The following is a 14,382-nucleotide window of genomic DNA, read 5'->3' as shown; positions in this document are numbered from 1 at the left end:
AGCTATGGATGCATAACAGGTGCAGCAACATCAAAGGAAGATTAACCGAGAAGATAGCTTTCATGTGCGGCAGATGCACAGGGGTAATAAACACCAAAGATGCTCAGAAAATGGATTCCATCACATACCAGGGAGAGAAACTAGAAGTAGTTGATAGCTTCCACTACCTAGGTGACCAAGTCAGTAGTGGGGGGGGGGGGGGATTCTCAAAGAGCATTGCCACTAGAATAAGAATAGCTCCCACCTCTACTGGTGACAAAGGGCATCTCGCTCAGAGTGAAGGTTAGATTGTATGATGCATGTGTGCAAACTGTCATGCTACACAGCAGTGAAACATGGACCATGACTGCTGAAGACATGCGTAGGCTTGAAAGAAATGAAGCTAGCATGATCCGCTGGATGTTTAATGTCAGTGTGCACACACTACAGAGTGTAAGCGCCCTGAGAGAAATGTTGGACATAAGAAGTATCAGATGTGATGTGCAAGAGAGACAACTGCACTGGTATGGTCATGTGCTATGTATGGATGAAGAGAGCTGTGTGAAGAAGTCTCACACCCTAACAGTGGAGGGAACTCGTGGAAGAGGTAAACCCAGGAAGACCTGGGATGAGGTGGTGAAGTATGACCTTCGGATGGTGGGCTTCACTGAGGCAATGACAAAAGACCGAGACCTCTGGAGACATGCTGTGACTGTGAAGACCCAGCAAGGAAAGTGAGATCCCAGCTGTAGCCTACACCAGTGTCGCATAACCAGCCCATTTAAAAAGTACCTTTGAATCGCTGGGTGATATGCGTGCTTGAGGAGACCTATTGAGTCAAGTAAATCAAAATGAAATCAAATCACAATCAAATAGAAATTGTAGTTGTTGTCGATACCAGAGCTGCCTGACTGGCTCCCGTGCTGGTGGCACACAATAAGCACCATTTATGTGTGGGTCATTGCCAGTGCCACCTGACTGGTTCTTGTGCCGGTGGCATATAAAAAGCACCATCCGAATGTGACCGATACCAGTGCCGCCTGACTGACTCCCGTGCTGGTGACACGTAAAAAGCACCCACTACACTCTGGGAGTGGTTGGCGTTAGAACGGGCATCCAACTGTAGAAACATTGCCAGATCAGATTGGAGCCTGTTTGTTGTAGCCTCTTGGCTTGCCAGTCTCCAGTCAAACCGTCCAATCCATGCCAGCATGGAAACCTGATACTAAACGACGATGATGATGATGATGATGTATGTATGTGTGCGTGTGTGTGTGCATTTATATATATGCATGTACTTAAAAAGTGGTTGGTTATGGTTGGGCAGGGTGTGACAATTGGTTTTGCACTGATAAGGTTCTTAGCAATTTAGGTGACTTATCATTTTCTCTCTTTCTGAAATCATTACATTGCAAGTATTGCATCATCATTTTCTACTGTTGTATCACTTTAGGAGCAAAAATTGGTCAGTATAGTTGTAGTTGTTGAATTTGAGAGAGTTTGGAACACAGCCAGATGACAGGTACCTTTTTTTCATGAAATTCTTCCTCAAATTTGATCCAATTGTAATTGAAGCTATTAAAATATCTGGATAATTTTTGTTGTTTAACAATTAATATTCTATTCTCTTTTGGATTCCAAGTCAATTTTTTCCCACACTAATATATAATTTTGTAAGTTTCGATTTTCAAAAGAGACGTCTGAAATGGGGTAGAATGAGTAATGACAAATTTTAATAATTTTTTCTCTTTAACTGCATGATGTGTAAATATATCAGGAAAGCTACTCCAACAGATTGTGTTGAAGCTATAGAAAATATTTTATGCTGGGTTTTTTGATTTAGTTGATTTTGGTTAAGTTTATATCATGTGCCATTTTTCCATGATCCTCTTACATTTAACCTAGATTTAAAAAATTTTTTGTTTCATTTCTGATCTTTCTGATGTCTAAGGATGGATATCGATATATATGAATCTATTTTCAAATGTAAATCTGCAGAATTAAAGAGGCAAATTTACCTTGTCTAGGCTTACTCATTCTGCTCCAGCTAAAATTTTTTTTTATATGCTCAAAAAGAATGAAGATAATTTTCTGAAATAGTGTTCTAAAGATGTTATAGTATTTAGAGAAGGTCATTTGCTTAGCTGATAAAGTTTTTGAAAGGTTGTGAACATTTGTAAAAAGTGTATTTTTTCTTAAAGTCAAAAATACTGTAAAAATTCCTCATTATGCCTCCTCCCATGTGTGTGTGTGTGTGTGTGTGTGTGTGTGAGAGAGAGAGAGAGAGAGAGAGAGAGAGAGAGAGAGAGAGAGAGATCACATTATACATGTCCTATGTGTCTTTTCTATTTCAGGGTTTAAGTTAAGGGAATTAGGCTGCTTTTTCTAGCACACGGAACTGCTGCGTGGAGCTTCAATCTTTGGCTTGAATTGGTACAACACTCGACTAAATGTTTGCTAGAGTTTAGCTTTTGCTCCTCTAGCATCAATCGATTCTGTTATTCTCCTAAGCTTGTTGCCCTTCTAGCTAGTCAAAAAGAAATCGATATTTCTCGGTATCACTATTGCTCAAACTGTGAAGACAGGAGAACTTTTTGGATTTAGTTTCGACTCAGCAAGAAGTCGATAATGGAAGGGAAATAACTCTTCATCAATCAACCAATGCAGCTGTTTACTCTTATCTGAAACCTTTTTAAATCATGTTATACTCTTCAAGAGGAAACTTGATTCACAGAAAATTTATCTATATGCTAATGATATGTCGATGATTGTTTTTACGTCAAGTTATATGTAAAACAGCGATTTAATATTAAACTGAAGAATTACTCAACAATTTTCCGTAGAGTATATGTTTATTATCTTTTTCAAGTGAGGAGGTGATAGCAACTTTGAAGTTTCCACCCTGCTAACTTTCACCAGACAGCTGCTGCTGATCACACACACACACACACACACACACAATCATCATCATCATACAATGTCCATATTTAGGGCGTTCAAAAAGTCTCTCCGCAGTAAATATTTTTATGCAAAATAAATATTTATAAGGTGGTATAAGACAACAAAAGAATATATTAGACTTTACAAGACTTTAAAAAACTTTATAAGAGGTGATGAAAGTGTCGTCCTTCATTTATAACGATATATATATATATATATATATATATATATATATATATATATATATATATATAAAATTGAAATTTAAAGTTAAAGAATGAAGACTTAGAAAGTAGGCATTAAATGCAGTATCCAAACCTTGTTTCAGGGTGAGTCCCAGAGAGTGTCTGCAGAACATGCTCACCAATTATGGCTACTAGGCATCATTAGTGATACTTTGCATTCATCGTTGGATCTATATCCAGAAATTCATGGGTGCATATAGAGTATATTTCAAAGATTAATAGATAAAGATGGAGTGTAACAAAAAAACATTTATTAGCCCCCCAAAATCATTTCAGCTTCATGTTGCACTGCTCCCTAGTCAGTGTGGGACAATGCAATAATGCCAGATGCAACACACACAGTGCAAAAGAGCCTCTTCAGGTGGTGTAATATGCTTATGAGTTCACAGATTTACATCCCGATTTCACTTCAAGGTAAATGGTGCTAGTGAGAGTTTTTAGCAGTTTGGATGCATTTGTGCTAGGGTGGATTTGGTTAAAAAGAAAATACCATAAAAACACAAATCATTTAACATGAATCAGGTGTGGGTGTGAATACTTGTGGTCATGGTGTTATTGTTGAAAGTAAAAGATAAAAATAAGAAAATGTGAAGAATTTAGTATATAAGGAGGGGCCCAGTGTGTGTAATCCTTTGATTTCTGGTGGGTAAGGCAGTCATGCATGACGCCATTGTCAGATTCAGGCCTTTTGACTGTTAACATGCAGCTTGAAGTTGAAACAATTGTTGTGCTAATAAATGTTTTTTGCTATACTCTGTCTTGTCCATTAATCTTTAAAATAAATATATATATATATATATATATATATATATATATATATACACACACACACACACACACATGTGTCTTTGTATCTGTGCTTGTCCTCCATCACCCCTTGACAACTGGTGTTGGTATCATAACTTAGTTGTTCAGGAAAAGAGACTAATAAAATGTATGAGGCTTAAACAAGAAAAAAAAAAGTAATGGGGTCAATTCATTTGACTAAAAGAAGGTCTTGTTTTTTTTTTATTCCTGTCATCTGAACTTTTAATTTCTTTCCAGACTACTTGTGCTGTTTACCCTGGATCAAGTGGAGGTGCAGTTATGTCAAAATCTGGAAATATTGTTGGAATGGCATGCTCTACTGTCAAGTATGTAATTACTACTATTTGCTAAAATTCTTGACTTTACTATCAAAATGTGAACATTGTCTCCCAGAAATATTAGCTTCTGCTTAATGTCACACTAGTTTTCTTTTTTCTTTCTCTTTATTTTAGTGCTAGGTTCATCATCATCATTCTTTTAAGTTTGCTTTTCTGTGCTGGTATAGGTTAGATAGATTTTCTGAGGATATGTTTTTATAGCTTTTCTTGTCATCAACTCTTCTAGTTGCCCTTTATCCCTTTGGATACCAACCTACCTGAGGTCACCTATGGTTTTATGATACAAACGTTCTCTTCAAAAGTGACCGAAATAAAAATTTTCCGTCAAAATTTCATGTTAATTTATGCTTCAAGCATCAACTTAATAATGACAAGGTTATTTAAATTTTTCAATATTTCCAAAATAGATTGAAACAAAGAGAGTGTATTTCAACAGAACTAAGGCAACAAAAGGGTAAAGACATGTCAGGACATAGTGTTACCACTTCTAAAGTTGGAAGATACTCTTTTCTAGAATAGGTACATATAGAAATAGGTGCCTATATACTGTATTTTACAACACACATATTGAATTTGTCAGACCAAAATTTACATCTAAAAACGGTAGGTTGACATATATATCCTTAGATGGCTTCAGAAAATCAAAAATTCCATTTGAAATGCAGCAGGATTTGGGGAGACAATAGTGACACTTGAATGTTTGTACTACTTGTTTGCTATACTACATACTATGTTGGCTTGTATGCTGGGAAATAAAGTAAATAGGTACATATAGAGAAATCAACATCACTGTCATAATCATCATCATCATTTAATTACCATTTTCTATGCTGGCAATGGGTGGATGATTATTCAACAGGAGCTAATGAACCAAAAGACTGTGCCAAGCTTCAATATCTACATTGGATGTGGTTCCTATGGCTGGATGCCCTTCCTAATGCCAACCACTTTACAGAATGCTTTTTACATGGCACCAGGATTAGTTGTTTTGCAAGTAACTTGCAAGACAAGACCCCCCCCCCCCCCCTCAGCTAAGGGAGTTTAGTATAGAGGGAGTTGATTCTATGTTGGGTGAAGAGAAGATAAAGCATGATAGAAAGACAGGTTCAGGTGTCTTGTTGCAAGGAGATACATGGTTAACCTTGTTGGGAGAGAGAGAGAGAGAGAGAGAGAGAGAGAAGATGATGGTGGTGGTGCAGGTATGTCAGGGAATACCCTCAATTTACAAGAAGGTGAATATAAGAGAAGTGTGATACAGAGGAGGATCAGATAGGATGAGTAGATAGGTAAGTGTATTCTTAAGAATGTGGAAGGAGAATGGCAGATGGATAAAGGAGAATGTAGTTAGTGGTGAATATATGGGTGAAAGGTTTCGATCAATCTTGAATATCAGTTGAAAGAGCAGGAGTAGATCAGGAAGGTAACAGGTTGCTGCAAAAATAATGTGAAGCATGTAGAGTGGGATGTGAGAGAGGTGAGTCAAGGATGAAATCAGAGGTATAGAAAGGTGGGAATAGTAGGAGTTGGACATCAGCTTGGGGTCTGTAAAATAAATTACTACTACAAGTTATTATTGTTGTCATTAAGCCCCAAGTTAACCCTGACTAAGCAGCCTTATGATGAAAGACATTCCAACTGCAAGCAGCTCGTTGTTTTGTATATCTTCAATAACATTGTATCCTTTTTTTTAAAAATGGCATGGTATGATTTAAGGAAAATCATCATCATCATCATCATCATCGTTTAACGTCCGCTTTCCATACTAGCATGGGTTGGACGATTTGACTGAGGACTGGTGAAACCGGATGGCAACACCAGGCTCCAATCTAATTTGGCAGAGTTTCTACGGCTGGATGCCCTTCCTAACGCCAACCACTCAGAGAGTGTAGTGGGTGCTTTTACATGTCACCCGCACGAGGGCCAGTCAGGCGGCACTGGCAACGGCCACGCTCAAAATGGTGTCTTTTATGTGCCACCCGCACAAGAGCCAGTCCAGGGGCACTGGCAACAATCTCGCTCGAAAATCCTATGGTGGCTATCTAATAGGTAGCTACCATATATAGCTCTCTCACTGGCTCTACTACTACTACTACTAATAATAATAATAATAATAATGATAATAATAAAATAATGATAATCCTTTCTAATATAGACACTAGGCCTGAAATTTGGGGGAGGGGGACAGTTGATTACATTGACCCCACTACTCAACTGGTACTTATTTTATCGACCTCAAAAGGATGAAAGACAAAGTCGACCTCAGCAGAATTTGGACTGAGAACATAAAAACATAAAATGTCATCAAGCATTTTGCCTGGTGTGTGCTAACAATTCTGCCAGCTCACCACAATAATAATAATAGTAATATTTCAAAAGGATTGATGTAATTCTTCAGAAAAGTAAACAGACAAGACAAAAAGTGTGATGCAATAGCATTAGATATTTTGTTGGTTGAACGATATTCCAACAGCAAGCCTGTCTTTGTCAAGCTCAAAATAGAAAGGGATAAAAATTCAAAATTATAGAAATTCAAATTTAAATTATGAATGAGAGGAACTAACATCCACATGTTGATCAGATGACATTATTAGTCTTTAAGTTTCAGTTTTATAACAGGTGAAAAGAAAAAGACGGAACAAAAGACAGGAAAAAGAGAAAAACAGAATAAAGACAGAAAAAAGAGGAAAGAAAAAAGAATACTTAATTAAACAGTTTTGTGTAAATTTGATGATATTCTCCTGTCATTTTATTCATTTCTCCAGGGCATGATGTTAATAACCCACAAACATATTTCTCCTCATGCATTTTGAGTAGGGAAAGTGAAGTAGATTCAGAATATTTTCGGAGAATGTGCACTTTGAAGTCTTTTTCAAAATTGCATCCATTTGAAGCAAAATGTTCAGCAAATTCTGTCGAAGTACTGTGGAGAGAACCTGTAGAAGAGGTATACCCAAGAAGACATGGGACAAAGTAGTGAACAATAATCTTCAAACTTTGGATCTCATAGAGGCAATGATTATTGACCAAGACCTTTGGCAATATGTTGTGCTTGAGAAAACCTGTCAAGCAAGTGAAATTGTAGTCATGGCTGATGCTAGTGTCATGTAACTGGCACCCATAAACAGCACCCTTTGAGCATTAGGTCTCACAGAGGCAAAGTGGCTGAGCTCCTTTTGAGTGTTGAACCTCATGGAGGCAATGAGTGAAACCTTTGGCATTATGTCATACTTGAGAAGAAGACCCATGAAGACAAACAAAACCACAGTCGTGGTAGATACCGGTGTCATGCAAATGGCACCTGTGATGGTGGCAGGTAAAAGTACCCAGCACACTCTCGGAGTGGTTGGCATTAGGAAGGGGATCCAGCTGTAGAAACCATGCCAAATCAGACTGGAGTCTGTTGCAACCCTCCAGCTGGCCAGCCCCAGTCAAACTGTCCAACCCATACCAGCATTGACAATGGATGTTAAAGGTGACAGCTTGGGCAACTTTAGTGAAGACACAATGACAACAAATGAGATGTAATTAATAACTGGGGCCACCTTTTTTTTTTTTTATCTTTTCTTTTCAGAATGATGATTAATCAGGCCCATGTGAGTTTGGTCATTCCAATGACAACATTGAAGGTTATTACTGAACCCTATCTGCAGGATAATGGTATGTTCCTTTCCCTAATGGATTGTCTGTTTAGTATATGTCTATAGCCTTCAAATTTTCTATCCAGAGGGGTTTTTCAATCCAATATTCACATATTATCATTTATTGCTTTAGGGGCCTTGAAGGTCACTATTCCTCCTCTTCCTCCTCCTCATTATCATCATTTAACGTCCATCTTCTATGCTGGTATGGGTTGGATGGTTTGACTTGAGCAGGCAAGCTAGTGGACTGCACCAAGCTCTGTTTTGGTATGTTTTTTATAGTTGGATACCCTTCCTAACTTTACAGAGTGGACCGGGTGCTTTTTATGTGGAACCAGAACTGATGAGATTTGTTTTGCCATGGTTTTTACAGCTGGATGCCCTTCCTAAAACCAACCATTTTACAGAGTAGACTGGGTGCTCTTGATGTGACACCAGCACTGGCAAGGTCACCAAGTAACTTGCAAGACAAAGATCCTTTGAGTGGGGTTAGGGTTAGAAAGGGGTGGCTTTGTGTCAAGTGATGAGAGGCTAGAGTATGATAGAGGGATAGGTGTCTTGTTGCAGAGGAGATACATGGTTACTTCAGTCAGCAGGAGAGGGTGAGAAAGAAAGAGAGTGAGCAAAGGGCAGAGAGCAAAAGCAAGAGAGAGAGAGAGAGTGAGTGAGAGAGATGATGGTGATGTGCCAAGGCATACTCTCAAGATACAAGGTTGTGAATATAAATTGAACAGTAGAGGATTGCTCAAGGTGCGTGAGTAGGGAGTTCACATAAATACAAAAAGACTGGGGAATGCAATGGTAGGATGACTGGATAGCAATGATATGTTTGATAGCACAGAGAGGACAGAATTGGGCTGCAGGAGTGGTGGGGAGAGAGATAAACATAGTACATGAAGAAGAGATGTAAGACAGAGGAGAAGAGATGTAAGACAGAGGAGAAGAGATGTAGTTTGGTTTATTTGGGGTGGATGTGAAAAATTTAATGTTACATGTGGGTGGAAAACACAGCACTTTCAGAACTCAGTTTCACTGAGGTGTGCAGATTTTCTCAAGAACCTCATATCATTAAAAATCTTGGTCCATTGTCATATTCTCCATGAGGTCCAACATCTTGAGCTTGGCCCTCACTATTTCATTCCATATCTTCCTCTTAAGAATTATATATACATGAACACACACACATATGTAACTCTTTATATATATATAAGAGAGATTGTTTGTTTGTCTGTTTGTCCTACAAAACATAATTGAGACACCATCTTATTTATAAGTGTGGGTGTTTTGACCACTTTCACACTTTAACTATGGTGATAATAATAATGGTTTTACCAAAGCTAAAATTCCAAAATTTTCAAAGAATCGATGCCTTCAATCTCTCTCTCTCTCTCTCTCTCTCTCTCTCTCTCTCTCTCTTCTCTCTCTCTCTCTCTCTCTCTCTCTCTCTCTCTCTCTCTCTCTCTCTCTCTCCCTCTCTCTCTCTCCCTCTCTCCCTCTCTCTCATGACTGTCACAAGTAAAATAAAAGAAAATCATTCTGAGATCAAAACATCCAACTAAAAATTCTTCAAGGTGGTGCCCCAGATTGGCCACAATCTAATGACTGAAACAAGTAAAAAGTGAAATGAAAGAAAAGATAAGAGAAAAGTATAAGTGTGGGTGTTTTGTCCACTTTCACCAGCAGAGCGGAACTTTAAAGAAATCACACTACTATTTTTTTTTATCTGTCTGTCTCTCTTTCTCTCTCTCTAAAAGAACACACACGCACACGCATGCACACACACGTGTATATTCATTCATGTTTCAGGTATACCTATTTTTCTAACTTCTCCGTTAAGATATAAATATGCAAATTTCTGTCACATAAGCAGAGACAATGTGACAGTGAACCCATATGCATACAGAAATTCACTGTGAAACGAAAATCATCAACATGCCAAAAAATAAAGACAACCACACAATACCTTGCCCTGCATTCCTGTAATATAGCATTGGAATTTCAGTAAAAACACTGACACCATTCAACATTGGTAAATTCATTTCACTATTATTTACTGATATTTATTATCAAAAAAGTATCTCATAAAAAAGGCTGTCACAAAACGAACACCAAATGCATGACATGCATCAGAAACCGATGAAGAGACATGCACATGGCTTGCAGATCAGCGACAGAGAAAAAAAGCTGAAACCGAACATCAATGAAATGCACCACGTGCAGATAGAAAACAAAGAATGGCAGCTCAACGTGCAGCAGAAAACAAAGATGAAAGACATGCACAACTTGCAGCTGATCATCTTCAAAAAGCATCAAATCATATGCAAGAAACAAAGCAAGAAGCTGCAAAAAGACTTGCACATAGCCAACTTCAATTATTACATAGTTATCTCTTCTAAAAATGCACACATACAGGAGGAGGAAATTATACATATAATAATAGATTGAATGTGGCTCCCGATAAACAGTAAAAATAATTACCCAATCAATGACAGGTTTTACTGCTAGTATATGCGTGTGTGGAAAACAAGACAGACAGCACAAAAAACGACCCTTCGTCAGTTGTCAGTTGTTTTTCTAATCTGTATTTCGAGCAATTCATGACAAAATATGCCTTCGATAAAACAGTTGCTCCCGCAAAGCAAATTAAATAAATTTGGGGATTTTGCGGAGTGCCAAAATTGGTGACAAAAGCAGGACTGTGAAAACAAACAGGAAGGGCTGCTAAGCCTAAACGAGGTTGTGGTGGCAAACGCAAAGAAACAAGCTTGGACAGGAGACAGACAAGAATATGTCTTCCTTGTTCAGCTGCAACAGGAAGAAAAAATGCAACACAAGTTAGAAGAAAGAAAGATGGCCGTTGGTCACGTGGGAGCCACGTGAGTAAAGGAGACAGAGTGACAGACAGAGAACTGTGAAGGGAGGGGAAAAGATTTAGAGATAGGATAAGAGAAAAAAAGAGAGGAAGAAGGTGGGTACAAGAATAAGAGAAAGGAAGAGAAAAAAGAAATGGAAGAATAATAGGAAGAATAGAGTCACATGAGAATTATTAGGATAAAACTTACTTGGAAAAGGATGTGAGGCGTTCAGATAAAATAATATAATATATATGCATATCTACATACGTATACATACATACTTACATGTCTACGTATATACATATGTGGGCACAGGACATCACAAAACATAAACAACAAAAAATATGATGTATGAGGACATGGAATAAGGGCTTTTGTGAACAACGAAAGAAACAAATGGAAAACAAGACAATACAAAGAACGACATATGTATACATGTAAGTATGTACATATACATATGTATGTATGCATATATATATTATTTATATTATCATAATTATTTATATATTTATATATACACATATTCATATATATATATATATTTATATGTATACACATATATATATATTCATATATATATATATATATATATATATATATATATATATATATATATATATATATATATATATATATATATATACATATATATATATACATATATATATATACACACATATATTTATGAGTGATGATACCTCTTTCCAAGTGCACATTACCAGTGCAGACGACTGGCTGGATGGATCCTGAGAACATTCAGAACCAGAGATAAGGAAACCATGATGGTCCTCTGGAGGACATTCATCCTCAGCCGCCTGGATTACTGCTCACAGCTATGGTAACCCACCAGTGTGAAATTAACAGCGGACCTTGAAGCAATCCAGAGAAGATTCACAAAGAAGATTGTCTCTTTGCAACTGCTCAACTACTAGGAAAGGCTGCTTTCTCCAAAATTGTCCAGCTGATTTTGAAAGGACAGGTATCATTTTCTTTCAATTGGCAGACATGTTTAGCAAAACTTGTTTCTGTCTTATTTTCAGGGTATCGAAATGAATTTCGATCGGAATATAATCTAGTCTTGAAAGAATATTTCAAGGCTCCTGTATGTCTTGTATTCTTGTGAGTCCTTTATTTGTACCTCAGCTCTGTATACTATTCCTTTCTCTAAACGATTTTCTCCAAATAGACAGCAATTGATGCACAATGAAAAGCATTCTGTCGATGCTGTTCTCATATCATTCATTGACAGCCATATATATCTTCATTATTTCTGAGCAATGTTCTTTGTTCATCTGGTAGATGAACTTGCAGTCTCACTTTTGTAGTTGCTATTTCATGAATTGAAAATCCTAAAACGCTTGGCAGCATTTCGTCCATCTTCATGTTTTGAGTTCAGATTCTGCCAATATTGAATTCACTTTTCATCCTTTGAAGGGTGATGAAATACGTAACAATTGAACTCTGGGCTTGCTGTAATTGACTTACTCCATCTCTCAATATTGCTAACCTGGTGCCAAAATTGGAAATCAGTATTACAGATTATTAATTAGTGTATGATTAATGTTTCAGACTATTATTTTTTTGTTAATATTACAGATGCTGAATATTTGAAACAGTTATGGCTTAAATCTGGCAAGGAAAGACAGATATGGAAATTACAGTCTACCTTTGGTATGGTTACATTTATTTTCATTAGTTTCTCCCTTAATCTCACTTTCTTACTCCTTAGCTTTGTATATATATATATATATATATATATATATATATATATATATATATATATATATATATATATATATATATATATATATATATATATATATATATATATATATATATATATATATATATATATATATATATATATATATATATATATATATATATATATATATATATATATATACATACATATATATATATATACATATTTCTCTCACTTTCTTTCCTTCTTTCTGTCTCTTTCTTTCTGCCTATTATTACTTAGCTCTTTCTTTCTGTGTGTTTCATTCTCAACCCATTTTTTGAATAGATCTCTCAGTGTCTGTCTCATTATCTAGCTAGCTCTCTGCCTATCTATATATTTCTATCCCTTTCACTCACTTGCTCTCCCTTTCTCCTCTCATCTGTATCTCCCCTCATTCTCTCTCTCTCTATATATATATATACACATATTGTATGTATGTATGTATATATATATATATATATATACATACACACACATTGGGAGTATGTGTGTTTGTGTGTGAGACATTGCTAAATCATCATCTTATTGTGATTGTGCTTTAGAAACTTTGTTATAGCTAAAACCTGAACACAACTGTGGACATCAATTTAACCAAGGCTGACTTCTTAGGCTCTAGATCTACATATAAACCTTTTTACAAACTTAAAGATGAATTAAGATACATCAACTGACTTTCCTGCCACCTTTCCAGCATTTTCGGCAACCTTATCTCCAGCATGAGCCATAGGATCTCTAATCAATTATCCTCTAAGGCAGGATCTGCAACCATTGGGCCATGGGCCACTAGTGGGCCATGGATCAGTCAGTACAGAACCACACATAAAGAATCAATTTTAAAATTTTATTTTCATTTATAGGCACAGGTATGGCTGTGTGGTAAGAAGTTTGCTTCCTTACCACATAGTTCTAGGTTCAGTCCCACTGCATGGTACCTTGGGCAAATGACTTCTACTATAGCTTTGAGCTGACCAAAGAATTGTGAGTAGATTTGTTTGATGGAAACTGAAAGAGGCCTTTTGTATATGTGTCTGTAGCCCAACACCACTTGAGAACTGGTGTTGGTGTGTTTACATCCCCATAAACACAAAAGCTTCCATGTGGGGCCAGGTAAAAGTGCCTGTGCAACACCACATAAAAAACACCTGTGTGGCATCACGTAAAAACATACAGCACACTTTGTAAAGTGGTTGGTGTTAGGAAGGGCATCCAGCTGTAGAGACCATGCCAAATCAGACTGGGGCCTGGTACAGCTTGCAACTGTCTAACGCATGCCAGCATGGACAACAGACAGTAAATGGTGATGATAAAAGAAAATTAGATCAGATACCTAATACTATGTGCAGGCCTGGCTGTGTGGTGAAGAAGCTTGCTTTGCAACCACATGATTTCAGGTTCAGTCTCAGTGCACAGCAGCTTGGACAAGTGTTTTCAACTACATATATCCCTTGGATCATCAATGTGTGAGGCAGAAACTGTGGAAGCTCATCATGCATACACACACACACACACACACACACACAAATGTGTGTGTGTGTGTGTGTGTGTGTGTGTGTGTGTGTGTGTGTGAGAGTGTACATCTGTGTTTTTATATTTGTCCCCTACCACTGTTTGACAAGTGGTGTTAGTTTTTTTTCGCATCCTCATAACTTAGCAGTTTTGGAAAAGAATTTAATTAAATAATTGAGATTCCTTTAGCAAATGAAAAATCAAATTGTGAAAGACCAGAAATCTCTTTAATTGGTTTTTAAATGCTAAACTTTTGGAAAGTCTTGCAGATTGTATTGAGTCTGAAGATTTTAAATTGTTTGATTCTGTTCTTTCTTTATGTACTGC

At 37.0% G+C, this 14,382-nt stretch overlaps 1 protein-coding gene across 13 annotated transcripts in view; it reads left to right on the top strand.

The window, feature by feature from the left end:
• Nucleotides 1-14,382, top strand: part of LOC106882513 (peroxisomal leader peptide-processing protease) — a 63,775-nt gene that overhangs the window by 46,594 nt on the left and 2,799 nt on the right. For 8 of the 13 annotated variants that reach the window (XM_014933211.3, XM_089363918.1, XM_089363917.1 and 5 more), the window contains 3 exons: nt 4,209-4,297; nt 7,881-7,966; nt 12,399-12,473. In XM_014933211.3, the coding sequence (XP_014788697.1) occupies nt 4,209-4,297; nt 7,881-7,966; nt 12,399-12,473 (250 nt within the window). Of the gene's footprint in view, nt 1-1,432; nt 1,502-4,208; nt 4,298-7,880; nt 7,967-12,398; nt 12,474-14,382 lie in introns of those variants that run through there. The other 5 variants (XR_016244488.1, XR_016244487.1, XR_016244486.1 and 2 more) reach the window with 5 other exon arrangements.

The sequence above is a fragment of the Octopus bimaculoides genome, chromosome 15, assembly GCF_046866305.1.
Source record: "Octopus bimaculoides isolate indiv1 chromosome 15, ASM4686630v1, whole genome shotgun sequence".
NCBI lineage: Eukaryota > Metazoa > Mollusca > Cephalopoda > Octopoda > Octopodidae > Octopus > Octopus bimaculoides.
The sequence above is the reverse complement of the archived record's forward strand: the minus strand, read 5'-3'. Positions and strand labels throughout refer to the sequence as shown.